The following is a 21797-nucleotide window of genomic DNA, read 5'->3' on the forward strand; positions in this document are numbered from 1 at the left end:
TGTGTATTCAATTGGTCGGCCTTAAAAACCTGTTTGGAAACAACGCTGACTAAAACTCCAATATGAAACATGGAGCTCCATGGATATTTGAAGCCGGACCTCTAGAATTCTCTGCTAGTCTAAAGGGTTTAACGGAGGTATCAAATACAACACATACATGTGCGTTCACTTGTCCATCAAAACAAAACCAAGGATACGACAGCATAGTGTTGTGTTATTGTATTATTATTACTCCATTTAAAATCTTCAACTTTTAGGGAATTCATTTGGATTTTTTAGGGCTGAATGGAGGTTCTTCAATATAACACAAACAAGCGTGTCCACTTGTCTTCTACAACAAAGCAAAAGATGCAAAATTGTAGTGGTGTGTTATTGTATTATTCTTACATCTTTCACAGTAAATGACCTGGAGAGTGTGTATTCCTGTACACAGGACCAAGATATAAAATGAGTCTTTTTTTTTTTTTTTTTTTTTTAATTATTTGTACCACAAATCTGGTATCTGCACTTGTCATCGGCGTTCGCCACGTATTATGTTCCCCAAATTCTAGTAAAACTAGGACAGAAAACTGAGATATGGTTTCATGTCCCACCAACAGGATTCTTATACTATTCTTCTTCTTTTCACTGAATTCATGACACCATATGCGGCCACATTGACTGGAAATTGTGTTTTAAACTGTCAAATCTGTCAGGTGTCTGATTATTTTTAGGGCCAAGAGGCGCACTGTATGCGTTTTACTTTATGTGGGATCTAAATGTTTGTTATTTTTCTACAGCATCCCCTGCTGGTGAAAACAACTGGATGTCGGAGTCGGGCAGCCTGGTCAGGGCCACCTGAGTAAGTTTATCTCGTTTACTTAATGTGCTGCACAACCTTTTCTGGCAGGGATGGGGGGTAATTATGTTTCGAGCAATAACAGGACGGAGTGGAATCCCCCTGTGGTTCTGACCCCTGGTAGCCACAACACCTCTCTGTACGCACTGTGCCTGAGTGATGTCGGGACTGTGAGGAGCAAGAGGGCAACCGGGAGGGTGGAAGAAGAGGAAGAAATAGATGGCAAAATAAATAAACATAAGAAAAAAAGATTACCGTGCTGTTGTGCGGCATAACAGAAGGGGATCCAAGGATGATGGACAAAAGGATGCACTTCGAATGCCAAGCTACAGAAAGAAATGGTAATTACAGAACACGAGCAACAGCAGCAATGACAATAACAACAATTATAATAAATAATAATATGATAATGATGTTGATGATGATAAGAATAGTGATAATAATAAGAAGAATAAGACTGATGATGATGATGATGATGATGATGATGATGATGGTGAAATTAATATTGATAATGATAACAGTGATAACAATTACAATAATAATACTGATGAAGATGCTGATGCCAATAAAAAATTATAGCAATGATAATAATGATGATGATGATGATACTAAAAGCAACAACGATGATGATGATGACGATGATGAAGATGACTACAATACTAATGATGATGATCATAATGTAATAATATCAATAAATAATAATCATCATAATAACTTTGACCGATGCTAGACTAATGTTGACCTGATATCAACTTGAGTCTGAAATATAATGCCCCCTTTCTGACATTAACTAGAAACGGAGGCTCTTCTCTCCAGATGTTTTCCCGGCACGCGCTAACGTTCTGACGTTGAACAAAGGAAACTGCCTCTGTGCAGGAACAAGTGCGTACTAATGTACAGCTCGGGGACCACATACGTGTGTGTGTGTGTTTATTGTCGTCGTTCAGACAGCTCGGTGTACAATACAGTGTTTTAAGCGTGACATGCCAGACAGACTACCACCTGCATCAAAGCCGGCGACATAATTCATTTTTCTGTACATTCTCCCCTGCGAGTAGTTTTAGATGACACTCCTTTGTCCTGCAGACAGCGCCTTGCTATAGTAATTGTCACAGGTGTAATTTGAGCAGTTCTTTGTATCAGAGCTACAGTGAGCAGCGAGCATGGAGACTAAAGCCTGGGGGGGAACAATGGCGAGTGCCATAAACGCTTTTGAAAACAAATCATTTTTCTTCTCTCTCTCTCTCTCACACACCACACACACACACACCACTCAGTCCACCCTTTGTCAAAACACTGTTTTCTGTTTTCTTTCCTTTTTTTTTTTTTTTAAATATACTTATTTATATATTTATCGGGGCAAATCTTTTGGGAGTGTTGGAAAAACACAACAGGCTTGACTCAGCAGCTGTGCCGCTCTCTGTTTAACCTCACCTTATCTGTATTGGCTGGATAAAGAATTGCTGCAGATTATTCCTGCTGGGAGCTGTTTAGCAGTAACTTGAAAGAAAGCAGCGCATTGGGAATGGGGACCCCGCGCTGTCATTGGGCCCCCTCGCTCTCTTTCCACCAAACAGTGTAAACCTTTAAGAGTGGCTCTTTTTGAAAGCTCTGTAATTTCCTAGAATAGATAGTCGCTGTTGGTGTTGCTGAAAATAGTTAATTGAAGTATTTTCAGCTGTAAACTCGTGCCCATATGGTGCGCTTGCGTCGGGTCGCGGGGGGTCAAAACACTTTTACAGTATTAAGGGCTTCAAATAAATTTGCAGCATTCCTCCCAGCGGGTCTGCAGCTCCATCTGCACTGCACCGTCAAGCCGCAAGAAGGAGTTGCTCCGGCGAGCGGCAGAAACACCGTCACATTGCCACACTTATGAAACGCGTCACCAGGGGCCTGGATACAGGGAGGGAAGGAACGTCCGGGGAATTCAGGAAAGGGTGTGACTGCGATGTAATTCTGAGTAAATTACATCATAACAATGGGTACTTAAGTAAAAACGGGAGCGTGAATACATGATTGGGATTTGACGATATCATAGTTTTGTCCAATTGTTTCACCCATCCATGGCCAAGAACAAGGAGCTTGATATTGCTGAATGGCTCAGGTCAACATTAACGGTCCCCAAAAGTGAAGTGCTAATGTTAATCTTCTCTTCCCCATCTAATTACTGCACATAAAATCACAACTTTATCTCTGATGTGAAAACTTGAAACTCTCAACAGGATTGCAATGATACGCCTATATTCTTAATATTCGTGTGTGCACGTGTCTTTATTCTTGTACCCATATTTCTGTGACAGTAGAAATAATGGACAAAGTGCCATTGTATTGAAGGTACAAATGAATGGGCAACGCGCACGTTGTTAATTTCTAAAAAAGTCTTTTCCATTCAAACAAAGACGTTCAATATGAGCGAGTATTAGCAACCATACTGGAATGCAATACTCGTATGCTCTTATTTTCAATTGATTATATGATGGCGACCAAGGCCTCGCATGCTATGGTCATACTGCAGTGAACGTGCGTGATGTCGAGAGAGGAAACCAACCCGCATGGTGATCGATACCTTTTGAGTCACATAAGACTTGGAAGTGTAAATGTTAAAGACAAGTTCTGACTTTAAACAGCACATTAGCCCATGAACCAATACACTGCTGACACGCCTGATATCATAGTGGGTGCGATGCTAAGCCGCGCGACAACCTCGAGATACGTTCCATACTCTATGCATCTGTACAATTGTTACAGAAGCCATAGCGATGCAGAGACTTCTTGAGAGCATCCACATGGACCATGGTTACAAAGTCCTGGGATCGAACAGCGCAACTTGAGAGGGGAAGGGGTTAAAAAGAGATGAGTCTGATCTTGTTCCCTCCGACCACCGTCATATCACGTGACCTCAGCATCGCGGAGCTAAAGATTATTGGCCCCCCTGGTCGAGGCTGTGAGCTCAAGCACATGTTGCGCTCATGTGATCACCGGGGTTTGTTTATGAAGGTGAGAGGTTTTTGCGTGGATTTGCGCCAGTGAGTTTGCATCCAAGTTTCAGCTGAGAAATCCAGGGAAGGACAGGGGAAATGTTCTAATGCTAAATGCTAAGGTACTTCCATATGCAAGGTGGTTAAAATGTGCCTTGTTGAGTATCAATATTTTTTTACATTTGCCAGGAGGTATTACCTCAGAAACATTTTTTTGCACATACATTTATAATTAATTTATGATATCTGCTGCATACCTGGTTTCAGAACACACATTTCTCTTGGGAAATCAAAAAATATAATTAAAAGCACGATATGTTTATGCTGTTACAAAAAACATCCAGGAATGCAGTGTAGTTCTTCATTACTGCATTTCTGAGGAAATCTCTGAGAATTTGGCATATTTGATTATTCTTTCAAAAATATGCCAGTACACTTTTGGTGTTTACGTTTTTTGTGATTAATATTGCTATTAAAAATATTAGCAATGATATGATGCTATTATTATCATCATTAGCATTATAATAATTGTTATTGTTATAAGTATTATTGTTTTTGTTTTGTATTTATTAATATTTACTACAACTATAACTATGACTATTATTTGGTTAAAATAATCACATCAACATTTTTATTATTACTGTTGTTATTATTAATAACATTGGCACCTTCTTAAGAAAATTGCCAAACTTATATTCAAGTTTTTTAAGGAAACACAAAAAATAGTCATATGTTGAACAGGGAGTTGATTCAGGATAAAATATGATCAAAAATTACCCTGTGAATTATAATATGAAAATCTGATGACAGTGGCAAATAATAAATAAATACATAAATAAATAAAGTGTTCATAATAATTACCCAGAACTGAGATTTTGTGGGTTTGAATTGTTGGCACCATAATTCAGACAAGAGATGGTTTCGGTTTCTGTCCTGGGTTTGCTAAAAGGCCGCCAGCTATCGGATGCGTAGCTCAGAGCTTCTCAAGCTTCCCGTCTTCTTGTGTGAGGATGGGGACTGAAACAACAAGGACGTTTTGTTTCGACAATCAGGATGCTACGGTTTGTCTTACTTCGCCGGTTAAACTCGGCGCGAGCCCAACCATTAGCTGAGTGGGGAAAGTGGAGCGCATCGTTTTCACTACGCTCCCGCTTAGTGGAAGACGCCCTTGGAGCTTCATTAACTTTCAACACTTTCAAAAGAAAAATCCATTCCAGCAGGTGCGATAAAACAAACCATATGAGTTCTAAGTGCCTCTTGTTGCTGAACCCTTGACTGACATCTTTCAATAAAGGTATGCAATTAGTTATGACGGCAAAAAGTTCCCAGGGGCTGGCTCATATTCCTGCTTTTCATCAGGATAATTTGTCTTTATGATCTAAGTAACTATTGCTAATGTGAAAATAACAGCTTCGGGGACTCTAATTAACATTTTAATGTGTCTGTGATTCACACGTGTTTTCTTTGGTCTCCCAGTTTAGAGGAGAAAAACTCCACGAGTGATTTAGCAACGATCGACCTCCAACCAAAGAGGTCACGCTCATCATCATTGTGATAAAATAATGGAATAGATGTTCGCCCAATCTTGAATCAGAATTTGAATTGCTCCACAAACTTCACAATGTTGTCTGTACACTCATTTTCAGCAATTACTCTTATCACGAAAACACAGTTATAATAATGTTGGAGAGACGTTGCCTTCAGGTGTGAATCAACATAACAGAGGGGACCTTTAGAAAGTACCACGATGATACACTTCCATAGCCAGATGTACTTCTTGATTGCGTTCCCTACTAGTATTTACTTCTAGTAGAATCAAAATGACTGCAATGCAATGCCGTGTGCAAACATGCCCTAATGTGTCTGATCAGCGATGGCCACATGAAATCCCCCGATCATCATCCCCTTCATCTACCTCAGGAAGTTCAGGGACATATGAAAATGCCAATGTTTGTCATGTGACAGTTTGAGCCGCTGGATACAAGAGATCCTTTAATGACTAAAAAGTTATTCTCAGTATAAATGTTTGCGCGGTCCTCAGATCTGAAAATTGTTCTTTTGTCCCAGCGATTTGATCGGAATCAGAGAGATTTTTTTCTTTTACTTTTTTATAGCATATTCAAAGTTATATGATATGATACTTTTAAGGTTTGTTGTTTCTTTACTTCAGGAGACAGAGTTGAAAAGACCAAGTTATAAAAAGATAAAAATAAAGATAAACATGTGAACCATTCTAATGCCTTAAGAATATTCTATTTTGAAAACGGCCTTTGTTTATCAGTTTATTTTAGTACCATCTACAAAAGTTAAATTATAAAAAATTTCAGCCTCCATTTATAGATGATCCAGTTCATTTTTGTCTGCATCATAACTGTACAAACACACACATACACATTAGCTATAAATAACACTTGCATTATTTGTAAAAGATCAGGACATTTGCTTTTGATTGTCACCAATTCTCAGCGAGGCACAAACATTAGCTGCCACATTAAAATATGGGGGATGCATGTGTGAGTTAGAGGGAGAAGAAGTATCTATTACAATTAGGAAGTCTTATTTGTGCTCATGATGTTAAAAGCTGTTGTCTGCTGACAAGACAAAGGGTAAATATTTGTGTCAATTAAACAGTTGCACAAGAGCATCTTGGAACTGCAGAAAATTTTATTTTCTATTTGCTACTCGGACAGCGGCAATCAAAGGTATAACCAAGATGAACTTAAAGACTCTTTTACACACAAACACACACACACATAGCGCTTTATCATATGGAGGCTGCTGCTGCTGCTGCTGAGGGGTGAAGTGTCTGTATTAAGCTTCTGCTGTCCCCATGTGGCTGGTTAGGGTTGTGCAGCCCAGTTTGTTTTTACATTGGAGAAATAAAGTTATTGAGGAAGTACCAGTTGCTAAAGTGATGAGATACTGACATGGGTAAAACGTCTACTATGAAAATTGGAATATAACTGATCTTTCTCTGACTTCAGGTTGAATATCTTATTCTTGGGTTGTGGATCTCTGACAACACCATTGTTCAGTAAACACTGAATGGACATCGTTTTCCGCTTTCTCATACTTCATCGGCTAACGTCAACAATTTGCCAAGAAAATAGCGTACAAATGCTCGATGATCTATCAAGAGGATTATCTGCAGCCCCATCAGCCTTGAGTGGCCCTGATAAAAGGGGTTTATCCTCAATACACAAATAATACATTAGAGAAAATAGTTCATTCAAAACCAAAATAAATTAAGAGCACCACATTGTAAAATTAAATAAATTGAGAAATTCCAAATGCAAAAATATAATAATGAGAGTCATCACTATTATTCCCATTTCTACTTTTAATATTGTGGGAGTCCTCCACCCCCGAACTGAGGGCAAATAACAGTCTGACTATATTTCAAAATAAAGATAAAAACATAATAAGTTAGTCTATTAACCTTGAGAATCAACCAATCATATTTAACTATTTCTAAAAATAAACACCAAATATTTAAGAATAGAGATGTATGTCCTAGTTGTAGCTTATCCTGGTGTGCGATAGTTCTACAAGGCTGACACCTTCTGGACAAAAGTAATACTGCGCCCTTTAAAACTAGGACGTTCTTATTCCAAAGATGCTCATTTTGGAGAGACTATTCACGTTTGTGGCTTGTGGTAGGTATAAAAAGTATTTCATCAAGAGAGAACACATATACACACATGCTGACCCAAAAGGCTTGATAACCAGATTAAGAGTTTGAATATTATCATTCTTGTGTTAAAAACTCTTGGATGATTTATAATTTCTTGATTTCGAAGACAGTGCTGTTCAATTTTATCTTCTCTGGGACTTCAAATGAGCAAATGGATTTTACTGAGCTGAAAGATGCTGAGCATATTAGAGAAGAAGGAGAAAACCTCTTTGACATGAATAATATTGAATATGCCAGACATGTTTGTCGGTAAACCCGAAGATGAAGAACATTGTGTTGGTGCGTGCGAAACAGTGACGGGCATTGATTACAATTTTCTGTCATTTTACGGGAAAACACATGCAGATAAAGCAATTATACACACAATAAACCTTATTTGTTTTTGTTTTTCTACATGCCCATGGAATGAGAAAAAGAACTGAAATTTTCATTTGATGGAACTATGGTAGGCTACTTTTATTTGAATTTACTAACACAAATATGAAAATAAAAAAATCCAATTACGTTTTAATGGCTACTAGAAATTCTTGATATTTTTCAAAAAATCTAATCCATTCAGGATGTTCTTCAGACATCTATACATTGATACATACGAACATACATGCACGCATGCATACAGCATACATACATGTATGCATACATAGATGCATACCAGTGGTGTGTGATATATATACATGATATACATGTAGTTAAAACAGCATAAAAACAGTATCTTATTTGCTATCTGGTCGGCTGCATGCATATTAACATTATTGACAAAGTTTCTGTCACGCTCTCACATACACAAATACATCCATAGGAACATATTTGGCCCACAATGAACACTTCTTACAATTCGTACTCATTCAAAGCATATTAAAGTATAAAGGGGTGAACAATACAATTTCAATTTTGAGTCTGTTACTTATTTAGCTGTTTTTAAAAAAAAATAGTTTCTGGCGCATTCATCAATTTCAATACAGGTTGCTCATCAAGAGGATAATGAGAAAAACAAGACAACAGTTCGCCCCCCCCCCCCCCCCCCCGTTTTTTTTCCAAATACTTGATATGTTTAAAGATTTTATTTCATCGATATAATTTTTTAAAAACCTGAAAAATAGTTCGGGTCTTACCTTTGTTTATCCACCAAGTCCAAGCATCGCTCCTTCTCCGCGAAAAAAACGCTGTTATTTTGTTGCAGAAGTCCTTAAGCCATTTCGGTTTTAAATGTCTCTCAACTTCAACAAGGACACCAGCCAAAGAAGAAAGTCGACATTTGTCCGTCGGATGAGTATATAAATACATATTTATATATCGATATTTATATCGATATATAAATATGTAAAGATATTTTTCAAGCAGAGAGGGACGTCCTCTCTTCTGGAGACGATGTAGCCGCCACACTGAGATCAAACTAGCAACTCCATCGCTTCTGGAACATTCTGTGATACATTCCTCGGGGCCAAAATAAAACAGACAGAAAACTTTCCGGGAGATTTACAATCCTTCCTGTTCGTGAGCAGTAAAAAAAAAAAAATCACCCTTGAGCTGAAAAACCGAAGAATCTTGCGTGTTTGACAGGGTAAGCAAAACCGGCGCCTTGACTTGCTAACTTTAGCTAGCCGAGCGTCCATCGCTTTCACCAGAGAAAGAAGGCAGTTGCAACAGGCCGCCAAGCTCTAGAGCGCCCCCTGCCGGCGAGGCACGGTACTGCATGCCTCAACCTGGCCTGGCTCTGGGCTGCATCTCGGCTCTGCCGCCTGCATTTGACCGAGAAATGCGATCATTCAGCCACTTTTACGAAAGGATTTTTTAAAAATGATTGGAATCATGTGGAAAATACATTTCTACCACAGATCTTCTTCTTCTTTCGGCTTTTCCCTTCAGGTGTCGCCACAGCGAGTCAACTTTCTCCATCTAACCCTATTCTCTGGATCCTCCTCTCTCACACCAACTACCTTCATATCTTCTCTCACGACGTCCATAAACCTTCTCTTTGGTCTTCCTCCAGACCTCCTGCCTGGCAGCTCCAAGTCCAGCATCCGTCCACCAATACGTGACCCAACCATCTCAGTCTGGCTTCTCTGACCTTCTCTCCAAAACATCTAACATGTGCCGTTCCTCTGATAGACTCATTCCTGATCCTCTCCATCCTGGTCACTCCCAAAGAGAACCTCCACATCTTCATCTCTGCAACCTCTAGTTCTGCCTGCTGTCTTTTGGTCATTGGAACAGTTTCTAGTCCATACATCATCATATATCAGTGGACAAATATACATATTTATTTTATGTTATCACTATGAATAAATAATATAGCATGGTATAATATAATATTGTAGCAAATGTTGGGGTTTATGTTGATGTTTGTTTTCTGTTTGGGGTTGCTAGGAATGATGTGGGTGTGGTTTGGGCTGCGATGAAGTCTGTGTTTTATCTTTTACCTGGAATTGAGTGTGAACAGGTCGTTGTATAGCAGGCCCGTGTGGTGTGGCTGTGGCCAGCAACAGCTGTCGATCATTAAAAACACGTTTTACCGTCGCCCGGCTTTTTCCCTGACTAAAATGCTACAATATAATGTAATATGATATAATATAATCTTCTTCTTCTTCTTCTTCTTTCGGCTTTTCCCGTCAGGGGTCGCCACAGCGAGTCAACTACCTTCATAAATAGGATATAATATAATATAATGTAATATAATAATATTATATTTTTGTAGAAGAAGAAGAGGAGGAGGGCATGTTCAGAAGCAGAGAGAGATGAGGAAAAGATGTGAAAAAGAAATTTGAGTGCAGCTTGGTGTGCAAGGTTGAGTGCATGATGAGTGCTGATACATACATAAATAGAAAATACATGTATCTGCATACATACATTGATTTAAATTAAATTATTAGATTTCCCCCGATTGAAACATTAGGTCATGGATTTATCTATCTAGACATAAATGCCAACACGTGTACATACATAAATATACTGCTCAAAAAAATAAAGGGAACACTTGAACAACACAATGTAACTCCAAGTCAATCCCACTTGTGTGAAATCATAGTGTCCACTCAGGAAGCAACACAGATTCATTTGGACTTGTTTTAAGGACATTACATCAAAGTTGGATCAGCCTGGAGTTTGTTTTTACACTTTCATTTGGAGTGTGATTCCTAATCAGACCTCCATGGGTTGATACAATTGATTTCCATGGATCATTTTGGTGTGATTTTGTTGTCAGCACATTCAACTGTGTAAAGAGCAAAGTATTTCATAAGAATATTTCATTCATTTAGATCGAGGATGTGTTTTTTAAGTGTTCCCTTTATTTTTTTGAGCAGTGTACATACATACCCTTCAGTTTCAATGGGTCAACGGTACTAACATTCTATTTGAAGCAGCCATGTATCTGGAGGGATTTCTTGTGAGAGCAGGTTTGGAGGGAGAAGAAGACAAAACTCTGCTACATTTCCCTATGTAAGGCTTTGGCGTGACGTGAAGAGCGAGGTGTGTTGCGGCTGCCGCACCTGCACAGGTGTATTCATGCATGGAAGCTCCTCCCTGTTTCACCGCAGCCAGGACTTTCACTCGGCCTGCGCAGGGGAGCCGCCAAACTGCGGATATGAGGCTTTCTTCTTGAAAGAAACCGTCGTTATCCGGTCGCGATGGAGCGTCTCAGGCTGGTCCTTCAGTACTTCCAGTCCAACTCGGAGTCAATCTCCAATGGAATCTGCATCATCTTGGCCCTGGTCAGCGTCAAGCTCTACACCAGCTTCGATTTCAACTGCCCGTGTCTCCCTCAGTACAATAAGCTGTACTCCCTGGGGGTGATGGTCGTTCCGCCCATCGTCCTCTTCTTCCTGGGGATCCTGGTCAACAGACACACAGGGGTGATGATGGATGAGTGGTCGAGGCCTGCGGGGGAAAGATCCAAAAATCCTGCGGTGGTCAAGTAAGTCCAAGCTCGCCTTGTCTTCTAACTATCCGCATGATCAACAATAAAAAAGCCAAAGTGCTTACCTCTGGGAAGAGGTAAAAAAACAAATAAGTGAGATTTTAAAATTAAACAGACCAATTGATCCACAGCAATCTATTATGGGTACAGCATCAACAAGCGATTTAAGGAAAAAACAGGTGTTTTCGCTTGGAGTTCTTCTATTAATTGCACATAAAATGATCCAAGTAAACTGGCTCAAACCCCACCCACCTACCCTGGACCAGCGGCGTCAGAGGCTTAAGGATGGAAACTGCATGGAACTCATAACAGCAAACTTACGACTTCAGACAGACCTATATCTTGACAAATGGGCACCCATTAAAAAATATTTGGAGAGTTGAAGATATTATCTCTATTTGACTGAGTTAGATGTTTTTGTTTTTGTGTTTTGTTTTTTTTTTTGTTTTTTTTTTTTCTTTTTTTAGTTTTATTTTATTTTTCGCTTGCTCGTGAGGAAATAAGTGACCCATAAAGAATATTGTATAATGTGTATCTTGTTATGAGGTTTTGTAAGAATGTGTGTGACTCTGTTAAGGAACCTGTTCTAATAAATGTTCAAAAAAAAAGCCAAAGTGCTTTGGCTTTTTTATTGTTTTCTGAACTTTGGAAGCTATTGGAAGCCTTCAAAAGTCTTAAAAGCCTCAAAATTCATATTTGGCTATCATCAAGCTAAACATGAGGTCACCTTTAATGGAGTGCCGATTATTTATCTCTTATCCGATTTGTCTTGGCTCTGTGTTCTGTTCAATGCGAGGCGGTTTCCGAGGTCAGTATGCCTGAGAGCGCACGACGGGGTGTCGTCGGCAAACAAATAACGACCTCTGCATCCGCCAGGTACATGTTCTCCGCCATGGTCCATCGAGCCCTGCTGGCCCCCATGGTGTGGATTCTGGTCACCTTGCTGGACGGCAAGATCTTTATCTGTGCCTTCAGTGTCACCGTTGATCCCGCTCTCTTCTCAGGTCCTTCCGGTTGAAAAAGAAATGCAAATGTAGCCAGTATTTTAGAAACGGTAGCGGTGTCACTCACGTTTGCCATCTCACTTAGGTTTTCCCAACGACACGGGACTGGAGTTGATCAAAATCATGGCCAAAGTGCCCTGCAAAGAGGATGTCGTCTTCAGGAATAGCTCTTTCCGTAAAGCCGTCTCTCGCTACGTCCGATGCTATTCACAAGTAAGTAAGTGCACGGATACCTCGATCGGGTTCCTATGAGGCATAGATACACCGTGTCCGTGTCTTTCTTCACCCAGTAAAGAGCAGAGGTGCTCAATATAAAATCATAGTTGAATTCTTTGTTTAATTTATTTGTGTTTTTCAGTTCCATTGTGCACACCGTCGTTTTAATTATTAACTTTAACCAGCTAGAAGCTAGCGTAGTCGTTGGCTTAGTTGATCCAGAACGAGCCCTGTCGCCCTGCGACAGCTGGGATGGACTCACCCTCGAACCCACCCTGAGCGCCGAATAAGAAACATATAGAAAATTAATGACATTTAAATTTGAAAGCAAATTTCGCTGATAATAACAAAGTGAGCGACACTGTAAAGTCTCTAATAACAGGGAGCGTGATTGATAACGAATAATCTGTCCGGTCACCTGATCTGGTGCCGCGTAACCATATTTCACATTAAGATACGTCAAAGCGGTGCTCTTTTTGTGAACACACACACACACACACACACACACACACACACACCCTCCATGCGTAGGTGTACGGAGGCATTATGTGTCTGTTGACTGACTCCACTTCCATGTTGACCCCTTTCAGTAGCTTCATCAAGTGTCAGCTGACTTTTGTTGTCTTTGCAACCTGACCCTCGGCTTCCTCCTCAGGCGATTGGCTGGTCCATCCTCCTCTTCCTCATCGTATTGGGCGCACTCGGACGCGTTATTAAGCCCTGTTTCGACGACCACGCCACTTTCCTGCAGACACGCTACTGGAGCAACTACCTCGACGTGGAGCAAAAACTCTTCGACGAAACCTGCGTCCTACACGCTCGAGACTTTGCCCGCAAATGTATCGTGCAGTTCTTTGAAAACATGCGGCGGGACGTCGTTCTCCAACTCCCCCATCCAGCTTTCATGAACTGCCCAACAGACGAATGGGAAGAGGAAGGAGAGGAGAGGCTTCACGGGATAACAAAGCAGGAGCAGGTGGACCAGCTGCTTGACAGGTGGTACTTCAATAAGCCCGAACTGGACGTGACCAAAGTTGCCTACAGACCTCCGGTGTGTGTGACCTGGACAGAGTATAATGGGAAGATACTATATTCTGATGTGTAATGCACCGGAGTGTGTGCGGCTGCCGGATTGATGAATAATCAGCTGACATTAGCACATTAGCATGACTTCATGGATTCAAACTGCCAGTATCGACCCCTTAAACTTCATCTTTTACATCGTGATCGTCTATCAATCCGCACTTCTAACCCTTTCTGAAGGTACAGTACTTTGTTTCTGTGTTTCTGTAATCTTTTAGACGTTGTTAGCATAGTCTCTATAGATTTAGCACGACTGTTGCTGTAACCAAGGTCCATGTCACTTGAGTTCCAATAAAATTGCTATTGATTACTTTAGATTGGTTACTTCATGGCTAGGGTTTACTCTGTGTCTCCAGAGTTTTAATTCATGCTAGCTACATCTGTAGCTCCTGTAGCTACATGCTAGCTACAGGAGAAGCATAGTCCATGCATTAAAAGTTTAGTTTTGAGCGCGCAGAGCAGTACACTGACGTGGCAGCTGGATGTTGTGGAGGTTACTTTGGGTCAATGGTCTGGCTTAACGGAGATGAAGACGTGGAAGTCCTCTTTGGGAGCGAGGAGAGTGGACGGGATTAGGAAGGAGTCCATCGGAGGAACAATGCATGTTAGATGTTCTGGAGATGAAGTCAGACTGAGATAGACATTCACGGAGGAGGGATGGTGAAGGATGCTGAGGTTGGAGGACCAGAGGAGGACCAAAGAGATTCATGGAAAGGAGGAGGACGTGAAGTTAACCGGTGTGGTTGGATGGAGGTAGTGACTCCTGGAAGGAGAAGAAGAACACCAAAGTGGTGGCTTTGCTTTGAGCGGGACGGCCAGTAAAATAGCACAATTCTTCTCATTTCCATCTCGTGATTTTTTGACAATCTCTCTGTTTTTTGTTCGTATAAAAAAAAAAAAAAAAAAAAACAATCAATCAAATCGAAGGACCAGACGATGCAAGCCATTTGAACCCCCTCCATCCCACCTTCCTTCTCCACCTGCAAACTTTTCTTGTGTATCAAATCTCCCTTCCTCAACTCAACACCTTCTTGTCTCACTATTGTAGTGACGTCTCACTATCTTACTTATGTTCCTCACCCTTACGGTGGCTGTCCTCCCTCTTCCTCCTCCTCGTTCTACGTTCTTTTTTCTTTTCTCAAGATGACCTGTAACACACAGATCAATAAAGCATCATCTCTGTCGGACACTGGAGTTCAGAATCGCTGATTTTGCATCCAGGTAACATGCAGAAACATGCAAAATGACATTTGACACGTCCACCATAGGCTCTCTTATAATCTTGCCTCGATGCCAGTCATGCGAGGCATGCGTTTCTACATCCCTTCCCTTGGAAGACGCGAACAAAGTGGGTTTGCTGAACAGGGAAGGAAAAGAGCGATTTGGTGCAGGCGTTGGATCGGGGTGACGTTGAAACGCCGCAGGTGAATAAGCCGGCCAGCATCGCTCCAGACACACCAAATTTATAAAAACCCCTGGTGTTTTCCAAGGCTGGGAGACAAAAGACGGATTTGATTGTAAATCCATTTACAGATCTTTCTTTTAAGCAACAATCTGCAGCGATTGGTGTCATGTAATGACGGTCGGCCCAAATATACACTGTTCCACTGGTGAACGGTTTGCCTCAAGCTGCCTTCACAACCTTCGTAAGAAACTCCCAGAAATTGTGCTGACGGATCAGTGCTTCTGAACGCCCGTTTGGACTGTGTGAGTCTAGATAACTAGTCCAATGGCATTCTAGAATCAAACTCGTTATCGAACGGTCAAATCTGAGAAATATGCCGCTGTCACGGTTGTGTCGGGATTCTATACTTCATTGAAAATATAATTGAATTGAGAAACTCAACGCTGGATTAACGCCAAAAGTTTTCCGCAGCAACTTAATATGATTATCCAGACACAAATTCAATGTTATTTTCAGAGGCTAAATTTAGGCTGAGCCGCGTACATTCTTCTACCCATGGCTTTTTCTGAATCAGAGTCAATGTTTTGTTCATGTTTTTAGTCTATGATTCTCTCCAGCATCTCAGAGGGCAACATTTCAGTCCAAACTGGGGTGTTTTTCTCTAAAAATAAGGCAAATAGGGGGTCATGTTTTGCCTCATTCTTCAGCAACATTCACATCCAAGAGCATGCGGTATTCATTCCAGACTTGCCCTAAAGAAGGTCAAAAGTGAAATCAGTAAATATCAACTTGTCTAGCAAGTCAAAATAATGGATTTAACGGGCGAAAAAGGTTATATAGACTCATTTAATTCTTGAAGCAGCCTCACGTTTAACTTTGTGACTCTCATCCATGTCGTTCTCGTGACTGAATCCATATTTTTGTTTTGATTCACAGATACGAGCACGAAGGAAAAGTGACGCCGAATGCATCAGCGACGTCGCATAGCAGCTTCACTGAATGAATGAACGAACGTTACCGACCTCAAGAAGCTCTTTAACCACCTTTTCATGATCGCAAACGAGTCCCGTTGAAGTCTTTCCTTGCTTCCGTGCGATCGCTCGCTCTCCTCTGCCACATCCCACTGATCACCAACATATGTTTTCAGTTACTGAATGCATTTTTTTCCCCTTCTATCCACCAGAGAGGAAACCAGAGGGCAGTTCCTGACTGTGAGTCATCGTCAGTGCCCGGACCGCCACAAAGAAGGCATTTTTTAACTTCTGCGATACTATTCCTGCGCTTTGGGATATTTTTGTTCCATTTGTTTCTCCGGCTTTGCCGCCCGAAGAGGAACGAATGGATTTCTGAGGCCGGGTCACATGTTCGGCGTCAGGGATCCGGGACAGAGAAAGTTTCCACAGCCGCGTCTTTTGAGAGACAAACTTTGCTAAAGAGGTAAGCTGTGTTCAAAACCCTTTTCCTCGTTTTTGCTCAGCGCTCGTCCCGTTTTCAGGAATGACATTTCAGTGGATTTTCCTCCTTTTCCTCCCGTCCCCCTCATAGGCGGACGCTACCGAATAACAACAAATATCCCAGCATGGCCGCCTTTGCCCTTGTCAGTGAGAACTTCAAGTTCATGTCCCTCTTCTTCAAGAGCAAAGATGTGATGATCTTTAACGGTCTGGTGGCTCTGGGCACGGTGGCGGGGCAGACGGCGTATCACGTCTTCGCTTTCGAATGCCCCTGCTCGGCCGGGAGGAACTACCGCTACGGCCTGGCCGCTATCGGTATCCCGGCGTTGGCTTTTTTCCTCATCGGAGTGATGATGAACAAAAGCACGTGGGACCTGGTGTCCGAGTGGCGGCTCAGAAAGTGCAGGAAGCTGTCGGCGGCGGCGGCGTTCGCTCTGCTGGGGACCATTGTGGGCCGCGCCGCCGTGGCCCCGCTCACCTGGATCATTTTGTCTCTGCTGAAGGGCCAGGCGTACACGTGCGCGCTCAGCGAGTTTTCCAACTTCACAACAGTGGCGGGATCCCCCGTGAGACAGGAGGTCGCGGCAAAGTTCCCCTGTCAGGACAGCGTTCCAGAGGAGATGCTTCAAGTCCGGATTGATGTTGAACGGCGGCTCAACTATGAATCTCAGGTGACTTTTTGACTAAAATGTCAGCCGGGATTGTAAATGCAGTTCTTGTGCTTACTTTCTATCTCCGCTTAAAATACGGATGGAAAAACTCCTTTTGTTTTACGACGGTCAATGAAATGATCGCTGAAGTTATTTCATTACAATAGCAGGATCAGGAGTAGCTGTGAAGCAAAACTATATTACAGGAAACCCCCTTGATAAATTGAATGTATTTTATTTTGTCTTTATTTTATTTATTTTGATGAGTTATCACTGAAGTTATTCACAAAATAGCATGATCAGCAGTGGCTGTAAGGCAAAACTATATTACAGGAAACTCCCTCTATAAATACAATGTATTTATTTTGTTTTAATGTGTTTTTATTTATTTTGATAAATTAGCTCTGAAGTTATTTGGAAAATAGCATGATCAGCAGTGGCTGTGAGGCAAAACTATATTACAGGAAACCCCCTTTATAAATACAATGCATTTATTTTATTTTATTTTTTTTTTTAATTTATTTTGATAAATTAGCTCTGAAGTTATTTACAAAATAGCATGATCAGGACTGGCTAGGAGGCAACACTTTATTACAGGGGACCCCCTTGATAAATTTAATGTATTTTATTTTGTATTTATTTTGATGAATTATCACTTAAGTTATTCACAAAATAGCATGATCAGCTATGGCTGTGAGGCAAAACTATATTACAGGGGACCCCCTCTATAAATACAATTTATTTATTTAATTTCCATTTATTTTATTTATTTTGGTAATTAGCTCTGAAGTTATTCACAAAATAGCATGATCAGGACTGGCTAGGAGGCAGAACTATATTACAGGAAACTCCCTCTATAAATACAATGTATTTATTTTGTTTTAATGTGTTTTTATTTATTTTGATAAATTAGCTCTGAAGTTATTTAGAAAATAGCATGATCAGCAGTGGCTGTGAGGCAAAACTATATTACAGGAAACCCCCTTTATAAATACAATGCATTTATTTTATTTTTATTTTCTTTATTTATTTTGATAAATTAGCTCTGAAGTTTACAAAATAGCATGATCAGGACTGGCTAGGAGGCAAAACGGTATTCCAGGGAACCCCGCTGTAAATAAATTGTATTTTTAATTTAATTTTTTTCCGAGAAAATAATATGACCGGCCTTTCTATTTACAGGGGTTGTTATTTATTGTGGACGGCCAACAAGAGAATGAAGTTTAGTTTCACTTCTGCCAACCAGTGTTGCCTGGCATAGACTTCCATATCATTTATTTAACATTTAAAGAAAACACACAAACACAAATCTTCATATTATTGATTTGTGGCTTTAATTCTTTGTACACATTATTGTGCATCCTCTCTGGATCCTGGGGTCCTTAGACATTTTCAAGATGACGCCGCAAAGGGTTTAATGACGATTAAATAGGGAAAAGCCCTGGAGGTTCCTTCAAGAAGGATGTAAACATGTCTGAGTTGCGGGACTAAACAGCACAGCACGGGGCTCTTTGCTTATCTTATACTTTCTCATTTTGCATCTGAAACATCCCGCAAAGAGCTTTGCGTCGTGTCGCTCTGTCTTTACACAAGATGCTCATTAAAATGAGAGGATTTGTTTTACGTTACATTTCTTACCCTGGAGTCTGAGACAGGAAGGGACAGAAACAGATGGTAAGAGAGTTGCAGATACACCATCCTTCTAGACCAGGGGTCGGCAACCCGTAACACCCAAAGAGACATTCGGACCCGGTTTCCTCGGAAAAGAAAACACCGGGAGCCGCGATTACTTTTTGACGTCTAAAATAAAGGTACCACTGTATATATTGCTTTTTATTACCTTTACACTTTGTATAAACAAGTGTGTCGTGTGTTGCTTCTGAAATTCACAAAGTATTACAGAGAAAATTACATTTTATTGATGTAATGAAGTCATTTTGAGCTTTGGGCTTTCAGAGCGTGTAGCGGAGCCTTGACCTGAATTTTAAAAATAAATTGGGGAAAAAATCACTGTCAGTAAATGATAAAAAATAAATATTTGCAAAATATCTTCATAAATATTTATTTCACCTGGTTAATGGGACTTCTGCTCCTGAACTTCTGCGCACAGCATCTGCACATCGGGACTTTACCGGCTTCCGCCAGTGTGACGTTATTTTGAGCGGCGAAAAATAATAAATATAATTTTATTTAATATTTCAAGATCACAAGGATCTTCCAACTTAGAACTAAAAGTTAAAAAAAGGAATGAACACAAATTGAATATTCTTCAATTAAATATTTATGATATATTTTCTCAAGCCGCTCGGAGCCGCGGTGTAAAGACAAAAGAGCCGCGGGTTGCCGACCCCTGGACTCGCCGGATCTTCACGACGCCTCCTCACCAGAAACCCATGTTGGTCCGTCTGCCGGACTCCTTCGCGATCCTACCCGCATCTTCATCTCCGCTGCCTCCAGCTCTTTTCCACCCAGACACTCCAGGCCCTCCAAGTGCTTAAACTCCTCCATCTTCTTGATCTCCGCTCGCCGTCGCCTCCCGGTTCCACCTCACCGGCTGGTGCATATTCGGTCTTGCTTGAGCTTTGCTTCCCTCCCGGGACGTGCCTCCAGCTCTCTGGGTTCTCCTGCACCTTCCTCCCGATCAGAATGTCGTCCGCAAACACCGTCAAATCGTGTTTATTCCACTCGGACACACTCGCAGCCGTCCCTCGCCCCGTCCGTCGCTCAATGACGTGGTGAATTCGGGTCTCGGGCTCAGGCCGGTGAAAGCATTTTCATTTTTAATCCGACCCGGTCAGATCCCGATAACGCGAGGTTTGCATTCGTGCCCGCGGCTGAACTGTGCTTTCTTTTAACCCACTACCTTTTTTTGGTCGCAGCTGCTGGGCTGGCTGCTGGTGGCCGGCGTGTCGGTGACGGTGTTCCTGTCGCTGTGCGTGAAGCGCTGCTGCTCCCCTCTCAGCTATCAGCAGGAGGACTACTGGTCCAAATATCGCTCCAGCGAGAAGAGCCTCTTCCATCAGACGGCCGAAGTCCACGCCCGCCTCCTGGCCGCGAGGAACGTAAAGACTTTCTTTGGCTTCGTGGCTTTGAGCGAGGAAGAAAAGGAGCTGCTGCTGGAGAACCAGAACATGAAGTCCGTCCGCAGCACCGACTGGAACAGGGTGACGGGAGTTTACCTCTACAGGGAAAAGAACGGCCTGCCTCTGTACAGCAGGCTCAACAAATGGGCCACATACTCTCTGGAGAACAATCTGGAAGGACTTGAGAAAGAGATGGACACTCTCAGCTGACGCTCGGATTTGCGCGGAGCTTCTTGTCAGGGTTTCCGACACACCAGGGTTTGATTTCTGCAAACTTGGAGGTTCTGAGGGGTAGAAGTATGATTTATTTCTGCATGTGTGTGTGTGTGTGTGTGTGTGTGTGTGTGTGTGACCAGCTAATTAAGCTCGCTTTCATCGCACAGCGTCTTTGAAAACATCATAGGAGGCTTCAGTTGTATTTATTTAGCTCAGGAACTCAAAGCCAAGTTCGCCTGAAGGAAAAGAAAAGGCTGAAGAAGCTTCTGGGCGGGTTAGCGTTAGCGTTAGGGCTCCACGGAAACAATGCCAAAGGGTGGTGAACACACACACACACACACACACACACACACACACACAGATGGGGGATGGGTACCCTGGCCTCGCACAGCAGAGGCGAATTAGACCGGTGGGAGAGGCTTTTTGGGGATTGCTGTTAAGGTGCTCTGGCTTGTCGTGAGTCCGTTTCTGTTTTTGGCTTCCATTAAAGAGAGCCTCCGTGCTGCGCAACTTCGTCTTATTCTTACACCTTCCGCACAGAAACATTCGCCACGATGATAAGAAATGTCGGTTTATCCTGTGATTAGCATAGCACAAACACATGATCTGACAATGAATCATTAGAAATGACCATTTTGTTACAATTCTTGCATGAAAAGATGAACCGCCGCAAAAATGGACTGAACTCTTGTATCCTAAACTGATGGAGGAAATGATCACAAACTCTGAGGAGGTAATGCATTTTAAGGGGTTTATTTCCAAGGGAAGCGAACGGATGTGGTTTCTAGGGGAGTCTCAGGAACTTACGAGGAAAGACAGAATCCCGCAACAAGACGGAGATAATGGATTTTCGCGTGGGGATGACGTGACGCAGGGGGTTCGCGCCCGGCCGGCGGCGGCACGCGGCGGCCTGCAGGCCGGTCTTCCCAGTCAGACGAGGCTAGATGGTCTGCAGGTGTGTTCTTCACCCCAGCTGAAAGCCATCCTCCTGCAGGCCTGCCACTCAGTCCGGCTCTCTGGTGAAGAACGCCAATCCCGACGGAAATATCCTTTAAAAAGACGCTAAACGGCCTCTCGCGTGTCATCAGAAGGTACCGCGGCACGTCGCGGACTCGGCAAACGGACGTTTATACGGGAATAACCGGGTCTGAAATGTAGCTCGGAGACGATCCCAACATCCGAGGGGTGCGATCAACCAAAATGTGTGGCCGGAAATTGCGCTCACACTGATGCTGCCTGGAAAAACCCTATATATTATGT

At 42.0% G+C, this 21797-nt stretch overlaps 2 protein-coding genes and 1 long non-coding RNA gene across 4 annotated transcripts; 2 read left to right on the forward strand and 1 right to left on the reverse strand.

Moving 5' to 3' along the window:
• Positions 1-10613: 10613 nt before the first annotated feature.
• calhm3 (calcium homeostasis modulator 3) lies at positions 10614-14163 on the forward strand. Its single transcript, XM_086163641.1, has 4 exons — positions 10614-11423; positions 12303-12430; positions 12516-12643; positions 13302-14163. Exons 1-4 carry the CDS (start codon positions 11137-11139, stop codon positions 13749-13751), a joined length of 993 nt encoding a protein of 330 aa, XP_086019767.1. The 5' UTR covers positions 10614-11136; the 3' UTR covers positions 13752-14163.
• Positions 11620-16369, reverse strand: LOC147236077 (uncharacterized). Of its 2 annotated transcripts, none has more exons than XR_015107402.1 (3): positions 16157-16369; positions 14810-14877; positions 11620-12433 (listed from the first exon to the last, which is right to left on the reverse strand). It is a non-coding gene; the product is annotated as an uncharacterized LOC147236077 (long non-coding RNA). The 2 variants fall into 2 exon arrangements; XR_015107401.1 differs by lacking the exon at positions 11620-12433 and adding an exon at positions 14241-14492.
• Positions 16370-16452: 83 nt separating this feature from the next.
• Positions 16453-21002, forward strand: LOC147236078 (calcium homeostasis modulator protein 2-like). The gene is made up of 3 exons (XM_086163652.1): positions 16453-16571; positions 16680-17259; positions 20118-21002. The coding sequence occupies exons 2-3, from the start codon at positions 16714-16716 to the stop codon at positions 20529-20531; spliced, it is 960 nt and encodes a 319-aa protein (XP_086019778.1). The 5' UTR covers positions 16453-16571; positions 16680-16713; the 3' UTR covers positions 20532-21002.
• Positions 21003-21797: the final 795 nt, after the last annotated feature.

Source organism: Fistularia commersonii, chromosome 2 (assembly GCF_037954325.1).
Source record: "Fistularia commersonii isolate RoL2024-O1a breed Wild chromosome 2, RoL_Fcom_v1.0, whole genome shotgun sequence".
Taxonomy (NCBI): Eukaryota; Metazoa; Chordata; class Actinopteri; order Syngnathiformes; family Fistulariidae; genus Fistularia; species Fistularia commersonii.